Raw genomic sequence first — 15,538 nt, 5'->3', positions numbered from 1 at the left:
CACCTAGCACAGTTGAGAAAGATTGTCTCCAATGTCTGTATTTTAAAAGAATGGCCATATGGAGGGATCTCTGAAGACAGGAGGAGCATCTTGCAGAATCTGAGGAATTACTAGCTTTCCACCAGAAAAGAAACTTGCTGCAGAAGATAAAATGCACCTCTAGCCCTCTGTGTGTAACCATCACAGTACAAGGCAGAATAATTAAAGCCTGGTGCAAGTCAGGCAGCACAACTAATTGCTTGGAATTGAACACCAGAACACTGGAGTTCCTCACAAGAAGATGGTGCAGTAGTGCTGTCTCTGTGCTGAGCCCCAGTGGGTTCTCCAGGGTTTTGCAATGCAGAGTTTTGCAATACAACCCAGACTTGACAGTTAGAGACAGCTGCTGGATAGGAATCAGACAAAGTTCTTCAATTCCTTGCAGCCAGGGCTGTGAACAGCTGTCAGGTCGTTGGCAATACTCACAGAAAGCACACTACATCTGACAGACACTACTTGTTGGCACTTCTTCAAGATAATTCACTGCTTCCAGTAAAATGGAATTCAAGTGCCAGGAGACAAGATCTGCCTCTCTGCTCAATGGTTAAGCAGCTATCTGGCAAGATCATGATCATCTCCCTTCCCTGTGTTCTCCCCTCATTTTTTACATAACAGCAATACCTTCCAGCTGCAAGAAATGTTGAGAAAAGTAGAAGCAGCATCCACACACACACACTCTGCTGCCAGCTTCTTACCTTCAAGTGTTTCTGGACCCTCTCATTCTTCTCTGCCTCAGTGGTGCGCTCCTCCTCACTGCGGTCCTTGATGGTGGCCTCTGACCGTAGCTCAGCGCTGGCTTCTGCTGCGTTCTCATCCTGCTCATCATCGTGCTCGTTCTCAGAGTGCATGGGTTCAGTGACATGAGGGGTGCTCATGGCAGTCTTCAACTCCTCTTTGGTCTTCTCTAGGTCCTCCTGCACCCTCTGTGCCTGCAGTAGGATATGCCACAGTGAGTCAGTCAACATAATCCTGAGTGCCTGAGGCTTCTCGCAGAAGCACCACTTGGTGCTCGTTACAGGAAACCTTGCACCTCTGAAGGGGTGTATTCCAAAGGTACTCAGCCACAATCATTTGCAAAATTTTCTGCTGGATAACACTTCAGAGATTTGAAGAGTGGTTACTGTTAATGGAAAATGGGCTACAGCTCTAATTAGTCAAAAATTGCTACATGGAGTTAGAGTAAGTCACCCGTTCTGTGGAGAAAACCAAAGCTGTGTATTTACAATACCCTCAAGCTTGCAAGCATTGAGTCTAGCATGGAATCTAGTGCAGTAGTTTGGATGACATCCCAGATCAAAGAGCAATTCCACAAAAAGTATGCCATTTGCTCAGCTTCTGCTTTACCTTATACTGCCACTCCTGTGCCTCGCTCTCCTTCTTCTGCCTGGCCAGCTCCAGCTGTGTGATCCTAGCTGTGAGTTCTGCCATCTCAGCAGCCTGCAGAAGAAAGGCTTTTAGTAGAAGCAAAACCCAAGGTACTTGCTAAATCAAGCATTTAGTTCAAGTCCTGAGTGAACTCCTTTTCAGTAAGAAGAAAGCCTTCCTGTTAACTTCAGTTCCATCAATACCTCCATGATGAGAGAGGAAAGGAAGCCACAAAAGTTTTGCGTTTCATTGTGGGTTGGGGTTTTGTTTGGTTGTTGAGTTGGTTCTTTTTCCTCCTCCCCAAAACAGAGCTACAAAACTTAATTCTTTGAATCCAAACCAGGGAAAGCAACACTTAATTATTAACACATACAAAAAAAAAGGCAAAAAGCAATACAAATCTACTGCACAAATACACTGTATTTATGTATATTTTCATCTACTTGAGGATAAAAATTAAAGAACCTATGTATATAGTGCTTCCTCACTATATTCACAGCCTGGTTTGCTTCAAAAACTTAGATGCTTCCCCTTTCAATATTTTCCCTACTTGATTTTCAGTTCACCCACTTACCAACTGTTCCTGGGTCTTTTGTTGATCATGGGATGCTCTCAATAGGGCCTCCTTGGCCTCTTCTGCTTCTCTACGTTCCTTAGCCAGTTTCTCTGCTTCCTCCTGAGCTCGTTTTCTCTCCTGTTCCAGCTCCAGAGCTCTGCGGGTCTGTTCTTCCAATTCTGAAAATAGGGGAGCACATTTCAAGTCAGAGCAAGCAAAGAATGGCAGTAGAAGAGAAAAGTCTGTCTGGATAAGGGTTTTCCTTTGGAGAGACAGGTAAAAGAGGGATGCAAGCAACTGTTCCCTATCCTCTCCTTTACATTTTACCTGGAGCTGTAAGAGTAAGTCAGGCCCACACCCAATGGATTTGTGGGGAAGCACCCATCCCAAAATTACATACCTAAGGACAGAGAAGTATTCAGTATTTTGCTTGGGTAACACCACATTAACTCCAGCTGAGCAATTAGATAATAAATCACCACAGCAATGGCTGGTGTCACCCCTGCTTTTGACTTCTTCCTCTATAGATATGCTGGGATAAAGCTTCCAGCCAGCACAGGAACAATGGCAAGGTTCTTTTACTGCTAAGAGACATATCTTGGCTGTTACCCATTTCTTTAATGCATGTTTTTTTTCAGCAACTGCATATGGAGGGCTTACATTCAGCTTCAGGAGGCTAAAACAGGGCTCCAACACCAGTTAGCACACAACACTGGAGAGACAAATTACTCAGAGATGCTCATAGCTTTACTATTTGAACCCTTCTCACTCAGACTATCCATCATCAAAGGAAACACAAAGATTTCCTATTACCTTGCTGAGCTTTCTTGGTTTGCTCCTCAATTTGCTTGAGTCTCTCCATCAGCTCCTCCTTCTCACGCTCAATCTTCTCCTTCTCCTTCTCTGCCAACTCCCTCTTCTTCTTCTCATTCTCCAGCAGGGCTCTGATGGAAGGAAGTCACAATGTAATTTCAAACCAACTTGGAGCACTTCCTAGTAAACACACAAAAAGAGCGCACACAAGATGTGCCCTACAGCACTCAGATAATGAGCTTTACTCCAGATGTACTCCTTTATAGAAGTGCAAAAATATAAGCTCTGCTGGCATTAATCTCAATGGCAAGTCCTTAAGTCCAAGAAAGTAATGGGAAGTCACATTTGTGATGAGTGCCATTACTATCAACCCATCAGACCAGAAGCAGAAAGCAACCTGCTTTATTTTTGGCTGAAGCAGATTAAGGTGCTGCCAGCCATTTAGCAGCATCTAGCACACGATGCTACTCACGCAGTGATTAGTCACAGCCAGGTTACTCAGAGCCCTACCAACCTCTCCATCTGTTTCTGGTGTTTCTCTTCCCGAGCCTGTGCCTTCATCTGCTGCACCTCAATGGTGTCTGGTTTACGTCTGCGCATGTAGAGCTCGTGGTTCCCCATGCAGAGGGCCAGGATTCGTTTGTTGATCCGTAACCGAGGGGCATAGAATACAAAGTCCTTGGGACAAGAAAAAGGCAGCATTAGATCTGTTCTTCCAGCAGAAAAAGCCCCTTGTGTATGCACTATGCTCCTAAGACCCGAGCTTTTTAGAGCTGCCAGCCAGCTTTTCTTAATAATGTCTAATTGATTGATGGTGGCAGTTAGACACTTATTTCTGGAATGGATTTCAACCTGACATGCACACCCAGGGCAGGAGCACCCAATGTGTCATTCCAGTGTTCTGGGTTTCACTGTGACACACCCCTAGCACCAAGCACACAGCATCTTGCATCACCATTTCATTACAAACCCCAGCAGGGCTCTTTACCAGGCACACAGAGTCCCTGGCTTCTCCCACCTTCCTTCCCACTTCAATAATCTGTATAATAGCATGGCCAGCCACACTGAATGTTATGTCTTGGCTTATGCCAGAAAGGGTCTTAAATGTTACCATCAATGGATAAATAACTTTGTTCTGTTCAAAAGGAGCAACAGCAACAGGGAAATGCTTTGAAACAGCAATGAAACAAGAATGACCAGAAGAACAGAAGGTACTGGCTAGTACCAGAAATTTTTAGGCCTTAAAGATGAAAGCAATTACATTCAATAAAAATTTGCAAGGAAAAAACTTCCAGCCTACCCTACAAAATGACCTAAAGCTTCTGCTTTAAATAAGGTGAAAGCCTGCAAAAGATCATCCCACACACTATTAAAGCCAACAGGTTGCAAAGGCAGCATCCATGGCTAATAGAGGTACCTCAGATCCCTAACTGTATTATCAGAAAATCTGAACAGCCTTAGGAGAATCAGAAACCTTAAGCAAAGAGTTACTCCCTGCCACTGATGTTAAAAGCTTAAGCTTATAGTAAATTTCTACCATCTTAGCCAGAAAAAAAATCATAACTATCACTTGTCTGCCCTGAACAGGTCTCCCTGCTTACATCCACATTCATGCTATTGATGAAAAGATTCTGTGCAAAAAACCCCAAAAAGCCCCCAAAACCAAACCCACAGAAATAGTTCAGCTAAGAAGCTGAAAGTTTAATAGCTTAATATGAGTCTTGCTTCTTACTGGTGCTTTCTTGTCAATAGGCTTAATAACAAATTTCTTGTCATTGAATGAGATATTTCTGATCTCACTCCAGGGGAATCCAATTTTCGGTGTTAGCCTGCAAAAATGGGAAGCAAAAAGAAATGAGAGCCCAAAGTCATTCCAAATTCTTGACTGAGATTATAAAGCTCAAAATTGTATCAAATCCACCCTCATATTTCAGTGCTCTTATGGAAGTGGAAATCAGCAGACAAAATTAGTCATGCAGATGAAATATAAAAGGCAGTTTTTCAATCCCACTTTTTTGGTTTTTTAAATGAAAATCAGAACTGGAGAATGCATCTATAGCAGGAAGACTAGGGATAAAGTGAAACTATCTTGAAAAGATTTGCCAATTTCTTGCATTTGTTGGTCCAAAAAGCACATTTTATGGATTTTTCTGGCAATGTCAAAAACACAGCCAAGAATGATACAGAAATGGTGGAGTTTATTTAAAGATTTAAATTCCAGGAGAGATTGATTTTATATTGGAAAGGAGCTGAAGGCAATAATGAAGAGAGAGGGGTTTATTACCTATCGTTCTGCTCATAAATGTTGAGTCCAAGAGCATCTACACCTAGCCAGAGCTCAGAGCCTTTCTTGTTCTTAATGCTGAAGTAGTTCACACCGTACATTTCCAGATCCTGTGCAATTTTCAGGTACTCCAAGACAGCATCTTCTCTGCAACATGTAAAAAGAAAGCAAATAGTCTCTTTTGAGTCTTTAAGCCATTAGAGCAAGAAGGTGCTATCTTCCCACATGGACAGAGCAGCAACAAGCTGGCAAAGGTTCTAAGCATCACTCTAGTGATAATTACCAACTCTGCAAACTCAGTCATATTGGACTAAGAACAGCCAGCTGACATGGACCAGCAGAGGCATGTAATCCTAGTTACTCTGAGCAAAATAACCTGAAGAATGCTAACTTATCCTGCAGCAAGGCACAGATTTTTTTTAATGCATTTGTACACTGCTGTTTTTAAAGCAGTGTTAGTGTGTAGTTTCACTCTGCATCGGTTACCTAATCATTCCTCGATGTTCCTCATGCCACACCTGGATCCTCTCCTCCCACTGGTCCTTGTTCAGCTTGTGCTGCTCCAAAACCCTAGAAAGAGTACACATGAGATGTTTCAAACCAAGCACTACATATATGCACACACACAATCACATCACTCTATAATAATATTTCATTAAATACTCCATTGGCATCAGAGTTCCCCCACAAAAATATTCCAAGAAATACAGCTTCATTAAAAGGCTAGATAGAGACAATGGTCAGTATTCAGACTTCTAATAAATGACAAATTTTATTCAGTTTCTTCTTCTTGTAGTGTATTTTGTTTTGGAGCTTCTCTCACTACTTCTGATTAGAGTTTCAGAGTGGCAATAGGAAGTTTAAGGTTAAAGCACTTAATTAATTGAATACTAATCTAAATGCTCAAAGTGGCACAAAGCTATATTTTATTCTGAGCATTGCAATCAAAACACCCCCTACATTTAATAAAAAAAATAAATTAAAAATCACAGACCCTTTAAGAAAGAGAATGGCTAAGCCTATGCAGGTTCACTTGCCTTTGTGGGAGCAGTTTATCACTAGCAAGGTAGCCAGACTTGTGCACATCTTTGTTGAAGTCTCCGTATTTGGACTGGACGGCATAAGAAGCCAGAAGGACAGCTGTTTCTGGGGGGCAGTAAATGTCATCGTTCAGAATTGCCTCCTTCACTTGCAGAAAGAAGAGGCGCTGTGTGATGTCCTGGATCAGCTCTTCTGCCACATCTTCTGGGTAGAACTTGGCACGGAATTTGAAAAGCAGGGGGCTTTCTTTACGTACATCCTGTGCTGTTACCTGGAATGGAGTTAGCAGATTTTATAGCCTATATACAAGTGAAAGGGAGCAGTTTACAAACAGGAAGACAAGCATGCACTAGAAAAAAAAAATTATCCTTTCCAATGCAGAAGAGTGTGCAGAAAAGCAAGGATTTTCAATTACTTACTGCTAAATACCTCATCACTTCTCCCCACTGGACTCACACAAGCCAGTACTTATGGCCAGTGGTAGCTAAGTTACTTTCCAGGTTTCTCCCCAACCAAGATGTTCATTTGAACACAACATCAGCATTTTACCAGGAAGGGTAACAGATCTGGCCTGGTAACAAACAGAGCTAGATGCAGGACCAGGCCAGATACCTCAGCTCCTCATACCCTGGGGAGGGAGTGTGTGGGCACCACTCCAGCTCACTGATCTTGCAGTACTTGAGGTGCATGGATAGGCAAGAACAGATCCCTGATAGAAGTATGGAGACTGAATTTGCCCCTGCACTCTCAGAAGGGAACAAGGACAAGCAAAACTTTGGAGCAAACATACCTTTTTGTTCAATTTTAGCCATGTTGAGAAACCCTTGGTGTCTTGATACTGAAGTCCAAAAAACCAGACCTCTCGCAAACCAATTGTCTTGACAACCTGAAAGAAAGGTGATTATTAGCAAGATCCCCAGATGGACTGAACTCACCAGTGGCTGAGAACACGTTAGAGGTAAGTTCAGACAAAGACAGGCAGTGCCCTGACCCCTGCCTCACTTGCTGCAGTGCACAGAAAGATGATTGGGCATCCAAGAGTTCTTAAGTGGATGTGTGTGATATCCTTTCTTTTCCTTCAGCTCTCTAAGGCTTGTTGATATTTATAAACAACAGCTGGGACATTATTTTTTTCAGCTACTTAGAAGCCACCATGTATACCAAAATACAATGCAGCAGCTCTGACAGGTTTAGTAACTTCCAGGAATGAGGAACATTGCTCCATTTTCAGGTATATTCCACACTTATCATGCAAATGTACTATTCCTGGGCAAGTCATGAATCACCCTTCTAGGCTGGACTACTTTAAGATTTGTTTCTACTCCACTGATAGCTATAGACAGGCCTTTCATACAGCTCTTTACTGAGCAGCAGCATTAAGAGGAAGTGCAGAAGTTAAATCCATATGCTGTCCCCTGTGCCAGAACAAAGAGCCACCACAGACATTAACTACACCACTATGTAAGCTCTCTCTGTAGTCACTTCCCTAGCACACCAGGCATGCTGTGTAAATAGGAATTTAGAAGGCTTTAAAGACATATTGTGAAAGAGACAAGACCCTCATGGTGGGGCAGCAAGACTACTGCAGTACAGTGCCACTGTTGGTTAAAAAGAGGGGGAAGTTTCTCCAAAGCCTGATTGCTATCAAGACATCCCCCTTTGTGCCCTGAAAAGCTTGGGACATGCCACAGGATGCAGCAATGGTATGCAACATTGGTGCAGAGACTGAGACTTGCCCTGTGAAAACCAGTTATCGGGTCAGTTGATATAATTTTGTACTGCCCAAAGGTGCACTCTGTTCCTTGTGATGTGGCCTCTACTTTGGCAAGATACAACAACAAAGACATAGGTTCCCCTCAAACACATCACTAATTAGATTGTTTAGGGCTTGGATCAGACATTTCATCTGGCCTCTCAAAAGCAGCATTAGGGCCTTTGCTCCTTTCAGGCAGAAAAACCAAATGCAGTTTTCAGCAGAGGCATGCCATTGATGGCACACACACAGACAAAACCTACACTAGGGCATGTAGTCCGTGTACATCATCCCACTGGGGTTCCTGAAATTAATCAGCCTGTTCTTGCTTGAACATGAACAGGAGAGCTGGGCTATAGCCCCTGCAGGTTCAGGGGGATGGAGATCACTTGTGCATCACACAGCAGGATGCACACAGCTAAGGAGGCTTTTGGAGAAGAAGCGGGGTTTGCTGTGTACATGAAGTTTTGGTCATTGCAATATAACAAAGATATTAGAGGGGGTCCAAAGGGGGCAATGAAGATGAAGGGCCTTGAGAGGAAGCCCTATGAGGAGCAGCTGAGGGCACTTGGTCCATTCAGCCTGCAGAAGACAGAGTCTACAACTTCCTTGTGAGGAGAAGAGGAGGGGCAGACACTGATCACTTCCCTCTGGTGACCAGTGACCAAACCCAGGGGAACAGCCTGAAGTTGTCAGGGAAGGTTTAGGTTGGATACCAGAAAAAAAGACTCTTCACCCAGAAGGTGGCTGGGCACTGGAACTGGCTCCCCGGGGAAGTGGTCACAGCACCAAGCCTGACAGTTCAACAAACACTTGGAGAATGCTCTTAGGCACATGGTGGGATTCTTCAGGATGGTCCTGTGCAGAGCCAAGAGTTGGACTCAGTGATCCTTGTGGGTCCCTTCCAAGCCAGCATATATTGTGATTCTGTGATTGGAAGCAGATGGTTCAAGGAGGGGAAGGAAAGCTGCCCTAGAGCCCAAGGATAGCTCTGTTCTTAGAAGCATTAACATATGAATGGGATAGGAGCTCCTCACTCGACTGCATGGGTCTGCTTTTCTCTCTTCCACTTGACAGCAGCTTATGCCTGGGAATTCAACAGGCTGGACTGCCAGCAAGGAGCTGAAAGGCTCCACACTGTGGTCCCACACAAAAGGACTTTTATTTCACAGCAGAAGCCTGCACAGCAATAGCAGAGACAACAACGAGCTGGGGGCAGAGAAGAGGGGAGACAGCACAGCACTCACCATCACAGTCCCAAGCTGCCACTGAACTAAGGCAGGGAGGATAGTCCTCCTCCCTCCTCAGCTTTAGCAGGCTATTTAGTTCCATTTAGCAAGGGGAAAAGCAGGAAGAAGCAACAGCTTTCTACAGCTGCAAGGAATCTGGCTGGCAGCAGCATAATTATGTCTGGGGGTGTACAGCATTCAGAGCCCTAATGAACTGTGAGATGTTCCAAAAAGCAAACAGCTACTGGCAGTGGCTAAGGATGGAGAAGGGCTGGCACAAAAGATGGGAGAATAGAGAGTCTGTTTAACACAGACCACAATACTTAAATACCTAAAATCTACACTCTCATCCATCTGCAGAGCAGCATCTTTTCTTCATTCCAGGGGGAGCATTAAGTCAGTCCCTAGGTGTTGTTTAGCCTGCTGGGTAAAGCTTGGTTTACAAGAACAGATTGGATGCAGCCTTCAAATCCAGCTGTCCCATGGTACCTTGACCAGCTACTACAAAACTGTTAATTGAGTACTACTTTTAGCTTGAAATTCGGCTCAGTAAGCCATACTAGCATAGGGGGAAAGGTGCCTTTCTGGTGACTCACTTCATCCTCTGCAGAAGGTCTAAGCACACATTAGTAGGGGTTTTTTACTTAGGGGTTCAGAGAAGAAACAGAAGATCTTTCAGGTAAGCTTTTCTCTCATTCCTTCTTATGCCATGTTTTCTAGGTCTGCATGACAATTCCTGTCCTTCCCCTCAGCACTCACCCAGCTCCCTCTGAACTATGTTCCTGCTGTTGGGTGCTGCTCCACAGCAGAAGAGGGAGCCATAAGCAGCCTCTTAAATGTACATTTTAGCATCAAGATGATGACTGAAAATGGCTGTCATTCTCAGCCCAGGAAACACACCACCACACTGGCAAACAAGTACAGATTCTGATGGTAGCACTATTTACACACAGGCAAGAGCAAAGTATGCAAGCAGAGGAAAAGGCGTAGCACCTGGATCATGTTCCTGCATCAAAGGCCAAATCATCCCAGGCTATATTTTGGGACAAATGCCTTGAATGTTGCCCTAGTTAAAGATGAGGTAAGTAAGTCTCTCTCCCTTTCTATGACAGGCATGTCAAGTATATCTGAGAGAAAACTGCCAGCTAACCTTGTTGCTGGAGGAGCTCTGACCTGGTGGCACACCTGCAGTTTCATATGCCAGTCAAAAACACTTAGAACGTGGTCTTACAGGTACCCTAATTTAGTACCCAGGTTAGGCTCCATTTACAGCCACAAATATTCAACTGTTCCCCCTCCGTTTAGCTGGTGGATGTACTTCTAATTTTTCCTTCCAAAGTGCTGAAGTGCCAATGTGCTAAACTACAGGATCTTCGTTTTTGTACTTACTGCAGTTTGCCATTGACATCTTTAGCAACAAGCAGTCCATTTTTGGTTGGAACTACTGCTTTTCTGAAAGTCAGAAAGTTTCCACATGTTCCTGTGAAATTTGAGACATTTTCATACAACTCAACCACAAGCCTTCATTACAGGAAGAAGAGTTCTGGGGTTTGCTGGGACAACCAGCCACTGTCCTGAGACTTGCTGCTTCCTACCATGAAACTGCCTTAATGAGTCTTGGGTTCAGTGCTTTCACCTGGTGGATTAAGTGTTCCAGGGCCATTTTATATGTGTTTAAACACTACTAGGTAGGACCTAGTAGTAGCTAAAGTAGATAAAGATTTCTCTGACACTCTCCCTCCTCAAAAAGCTTCATTTGCAGGCCATGAGACACCAACCACCTTTATTCCAAACACAGCTCAACTCAGATGGAGTTACTCAGAATTCAAGAGGGGTTTGATAAGCCTGTGTTGTAATCTTAAGCAAACATGAAAGAAGTCTGACAAACTGGTACTCTACAAAACCACTAAATTCACTGCAGCAGATAAACAAGGAGGAAGCTGCTAAGCATTACCAAGGTTTCTAGCTGCACAACACCTTGATGGCCAGAGAAGCCAGGGCACAAAACCTCAGAATCTTAGGAGATGTGGCTCTTAATGAAATCTGAAAGAACCTTAAAAATTAAAAAGAAAATGCATAAGACTTAATGCTGAATATAAAATACAGCATCAGTGACCAGGTTTAAAGTGTGCAGAGAGATGCTTATTGTCATAATTTTAATCCATTGATAAGTGCAGTTTTCTATTACAAGCTTAGTTTTGGCCACAAAAGCTCACAATAATGAGGAAAAGCATCTTTGGAAGGTTAACCACATATTTTTAAAGTTTGAAGTGATAGCTACTGAAGTTTCTATTGTGACAGCTTCTCTAACCTGTGATTTGTCTTCATGGCTCTTAGACAGAAATCACCTTTAAGGATACTGGATGCTCAATGATTCAAGCTAGAATCAGTTTACCTAAATAAAGGAAGTTTGAGATGCAAAAAACTGGAGTGACACAATTTCAAACCCATCCACAGCAACAAATAACTAAGAATTTTCACCAGACAACAGATTAATCTTTGATGTGTAGAAGACACAATGCAAAGCACTGCTGCTGTTTACTGACTGCTCTCCAGACCATAGAGAAAAGGGTCAAAGGAGGAAATCCAGCAGCTATCACTGTAGCAGAGCCTGTGCTCTGCATCACCAGGAAACCAAGGTACCTGGGAAGTAATAAATCTTATGGGATAAGCAGCACCCCTGACATGCATAGCCCATCCTTGAGCTCTTCTTTTAATCCATCACTGGCACCTGAGGAATGGGAGCAAAGTTACAGTTCTTGCTAGTGAGTCAGTAAGTGCTGGAGTTCAGCAGCTGATGTTAAAAGGTACACCAGCAAAACTGCAGAAGACAGACAGTACAATCCTGTCTCATTTAATCCAGGTTTTGTCTTTGCACACAAGCCTAAGATATTTAAGCTAAAGCTGTACAGTTACAAGATTAGGGAATAGGAAGAGCTCCAGAATAAATGATGATGTTACTGCACATTGTATCAGTTCAGTGGTATTTCTGCAGACAGCTACTTTGGGGCAGAAAGCAATTCCTACAAAGCAGTGAAGAATCTGCATTGTTCTGTCACTACAAAAATTCACTTTGAAATTTAACCAAGTAGGAAAGAGGAAGACAGGAACATTTCTACCTCATGCCCATTCACATATTATTACCATGGAACTTTAGACTCAAATGCTTTTCTCCTCATTAAGCTAAAACCTAGCTACAATCTTTCCAAAATCTTCTGAATCCTATTCAGAGTGGGACAGACTTATGTGTGGCATAATGAATACATTTATCTACCTTTCTACACAACAGGTGAAAATAAATACTGCCTAAATGTTACTGAGCAAAGCCAGCAGATTGCACTGAGGTAGCCATGCAGCTAAAAAGCTTGGTAATGCTTAGCAGCTTCCTTCTTGCTTAACTCAGAACTGACAGTTCAAAGTGAAAGGGCACCCCAGGGCAAAAAGATGCTGGATATCTTAAAATTTTTCTGTACAAGAGTCAAATATCAGGTTTCACACCAGAAGTCAATGTCCTACAACAGCAAAACCATACGTCTGCTTTGTAAAGTAGCCCTCCCTTCCCTCAAAAAATACTGATGAAAGCAGATCTTTTTTTCAGAACCAGCATTGTGCAGAAAACACTAGATTATCAAGTCCAGGGGCACAGAATGGCTTAAGGGAGCTAGAAAATAAACAGAAGTAACTTTGTTCTCACGCACCCCATCATGGGACCTCAGACAACCTAAGGACAGAAACTGAGGCAGTGAACAATGAGCAGCCACAGTGTCAGCAGGGACAGCAGCCCTGGACTCTCCCTTTACAGGAACCAACACACAAAAACAGCTCAGTCATGTGAAAAATACTGGATATTCAACAGCTGACAATACATTTAAAGGCCCATCCCTTTCCTACAGGGAGCAAGTTTTATGTCAATCAGACCTTTTAGAAATAGCAAATGTTTAAAACTAGCTTCAGTTTTTTCCCTCCCCAATTTCCAGCTTCACCTACAATCCAATTTAGGTGAATTAAGCACTGTCTCAACTGAGAAACTCAGTTCTGAAACAGCATTTGTTTTCTCCCTTGGCAAAGTGTTTACTGTGGAAAAAGCAAAACAAAATTCTGTTTACACAGGTGCTGTGTGAAATACACTGAGGGGAGGAAAATGTGCAGCTGTCCAAGAGCACGACAAAGGAGTGAAATCAATTAGTAGACATGAAGAGCTGCTACATTGGAAACATGGCTGGATGTGTCTCAGAGACAAACTGATGAAGCCCAAGTCTGCCAGCAATGTCAGTTTGCAGCAGAAGCCACAGATGACCTAGAGCTGACTGAAAATATCATGTGCAGATTAAAAATATTACTGACGTGAATAGTATTGTTTCTCAGCACTTGGGGCTTTGCTTGGATAGTAGCAGAAGCCAGATATTGAAAAATAATTATGGGAAGCATCGACATGAAGAACACCCCCTTCAAAAAAAAAAAAAAAATCAAAACAAACCAGTTCATTTTTTAATGAACCTGGGGACACTTCAGCTTCATTAGCAAACATTCTGATAAACTAACTGTGGCAGAATTCCATGTTGCACAGATGGATCCTGGACAGAACTTTGCTTTCACTTTTATCAATCCAAACCTGTCAGATCCGAGACCACACAGGGCTAAAATATGCAGGAACTACTGCATAGTAAGACATACACAGCTGAGAACTACAGTGCAATTCAGAGACTGTTTTGAAAGCCTTTTTACTTTTCCCATTATGAAAGGATGCTCTTTCACTAAAGCTTTGGATCTCTCTCCATTTCTGGGCTGGGCTGCAAACAGCAGTATATCATCTAGTGTTGAATCATCCAGCTGAGTACAAGAGAAAACAGTAGTTTGTGGTTAAAGATCTAAAAAATATATATAAAAATTTAAATTGTATTTGCTGGCCCCAAATGAAATAGCTGACTTCAATGGGTGAATCAGCCCTTAATTTTCTCTCTTCCTTATGATAGGTACTATGTGGAGCTGACCCCAGAATGCCTAGCTCTACTGAACCACACCCAAATCTGACCTATCTGGTCTGGCAGTTCCCTCATCTTGTCATTAGTCCAAGATTCAATTTGCATATCTTTGAGCTATGAATTTACTGTTCCCATTTCTCTCCAAGGAGCAAATTCATGGCCAATTACAGCAGAGAAACACAGTGGAGTCTGACAAAGTTTCACTCACTGCAGCTGATAATGTCTGTCTTCTGCTGCTCCAGCTTTGGGCTGCACATGTCTCCCTGCTTCTGCCTGGGCCAGAGCAGCAGGAAATTTGGCTGTGCAGTGACAGCTGGGGAAGGCTGAAGCACCCTGTGCAGACAGCCCAGCGTAGTGTGGTACAACCATCACTGCTCTTAAGGTTTCCCTCAGGACCTGGTGGGAGTACAGAACACCACTTTACCTGCACTTAAAGGTTGCAGCAGCATTTGAAACCCAGCTGAGCCTCTCCTGGTTTGGAGACCAACTACCCTTTGGAATCAATTACAGGTAAGTCAACCAAAAATAGCTTACTTGGCCTCCCATAAGACTTTTCTTACAAACAAAGACTGCAGATTTTGAGCCTTAGCACCAATTCAGTTCACAAGAAGTAATAGCTCCTAATGCAATCTTGGAGATTACAAAATGCAGTAGTTTTGGAAAAAAAGTACAATTTCTAGCTGTGCTGAGTTCTCTTGAAGCTGTTACATATAGTGACAATCAATCTTTGAAACCCTTTAGAAATTACTTGCTGTTGCCTCAATAGAATTACAATGTCTTTATCAACTTTATATCTTCTGCAACTCCATCACTTACCTGATCAAAGAGTTGCTTCCCTGTGGTGTTGGGCTGGATGGCAAACTCCAGCTCAGCATCCATGGTGGTAACACGCACACTGATCTGGAAGACAGAAAAATGCATCATTACAACACATGCATCTATGTGATGCTACCCAATAATGAAAACACCTGCCCAGGACCAGGATGCAGCTCTCAAGCCTCCAGGAGCTTCACTGCCAGCAGGCACAAAGTCACTGCTCTGCCAGCATGGTACTCACAGCTTTCCTGTAGAATATAACTTTCCTGTTTCACAGTGGTTTTATCCTCTCTGGTCCTACAAATATTCACATATGACACACATGAGAGTTACAAAGTTTGATTTCCAAACTGGAACATTCTGGTGTCTTTCACAAAAGCAGAGATGTTCCAAAACTTGGTGCACACAAGAAGACATCCACCCCTTTTGTTTGAAGGAAGTTCCCAGAAGCATAAACAACTCAGTCTGCCACAGAAGGCTGGTCAGTAACAACACACTTCCAGTCGTTGTGAGTATTTGGAGACATTAGAAGGCACAATCCCTGACTTGCTCCAGGGGCTGTGGGTATGAAGCAGACAGGATGCAAGGATGCCCTCACAGGCTGCATGATGAACATGAGAACAACTCCCGTAGCAGTAGAGCTGCCAGTGCTGCTTTCCA

The 15,538-nt window shown here is 43.1% G+C and overlaps 1 protein-coding gene across 2 annotated transcripts in view; it reads right to left on the bottom strand.

Moving 5' to 3' along the window:
- Window positions 1-15,538, bottom strand: part of MSN (moesin) — a 40,670-nt gene that overhangs the window by 3,512 nt on the left and 21,620 nt on the right. The window contains exons 2-12 of one of the 2 annotated variants that reach the window (XM_041396430.1): window positions 14,879-14,962; window positions 6,889-6,984; window positions 6,095-6,369; window positions 5,544-5,627; window positions 5,058-5,204; window positions 4,506-4,602; window positions 3,288-3,451; window positions 2,774-2,904; window positions 1,979-2,139; window positions 1,384-1,476; window positions 735-968 (exon numbers count right to left, since the gene is read on the bottom strand). In XM_041396430.1, the coding sequence (XP_041252364.1) occupies window positions 735-968; window positions 1,384-1,476; window positions 1,979-2,139; window positions 2,774-2,904; window positions 3,288-3,451; window positions 4,506-4,602; window positions 5,058-5,204; window positions 5,544-5,627; window positions 6,095-6,369; window positions 6,889-6,984; window positions 14,879-14,962 (1,566 nt within the window). Of the gene's footprint in view, window positions 1-734; window positions 969-1,383; window positions 1,477-1,978; window positions 2,140-2,773; window positions 2,905-3,287; window positions 3,452-4,505; window positions 4,603-5,057; window positions 5,205-5,543; window positions 5,628-6,094; window positions 6,370-6,888; window positions 6,985-14,878; window positions 14,963-15,538 lie in introns of those variants that run through there. The other variant, XM_041396431.1, reaches the window with a different exon arrangement.

The sequence above is a fragment of the Onychostruthus taczanowskii genome, unplaced genomic scaffold (assembly GCF_017590055.1).
Source record: "Onychostruthus taczanowskii isolate IOZ18803 unplaced genomic scaffold, ASM1759005v1 scaffold13, whole genome shotgun sequence".
NCBI lineage: Eukaryota > Metazoa > Chordata > Aves > Passeriformes > Passeridae > Onychostruthus > Onychostruthus taczanowskii.
Note: the sequence above shows the minus strand (reverse complement) of the source record. Positions and strands in the feature narration are given on the sequence as shown.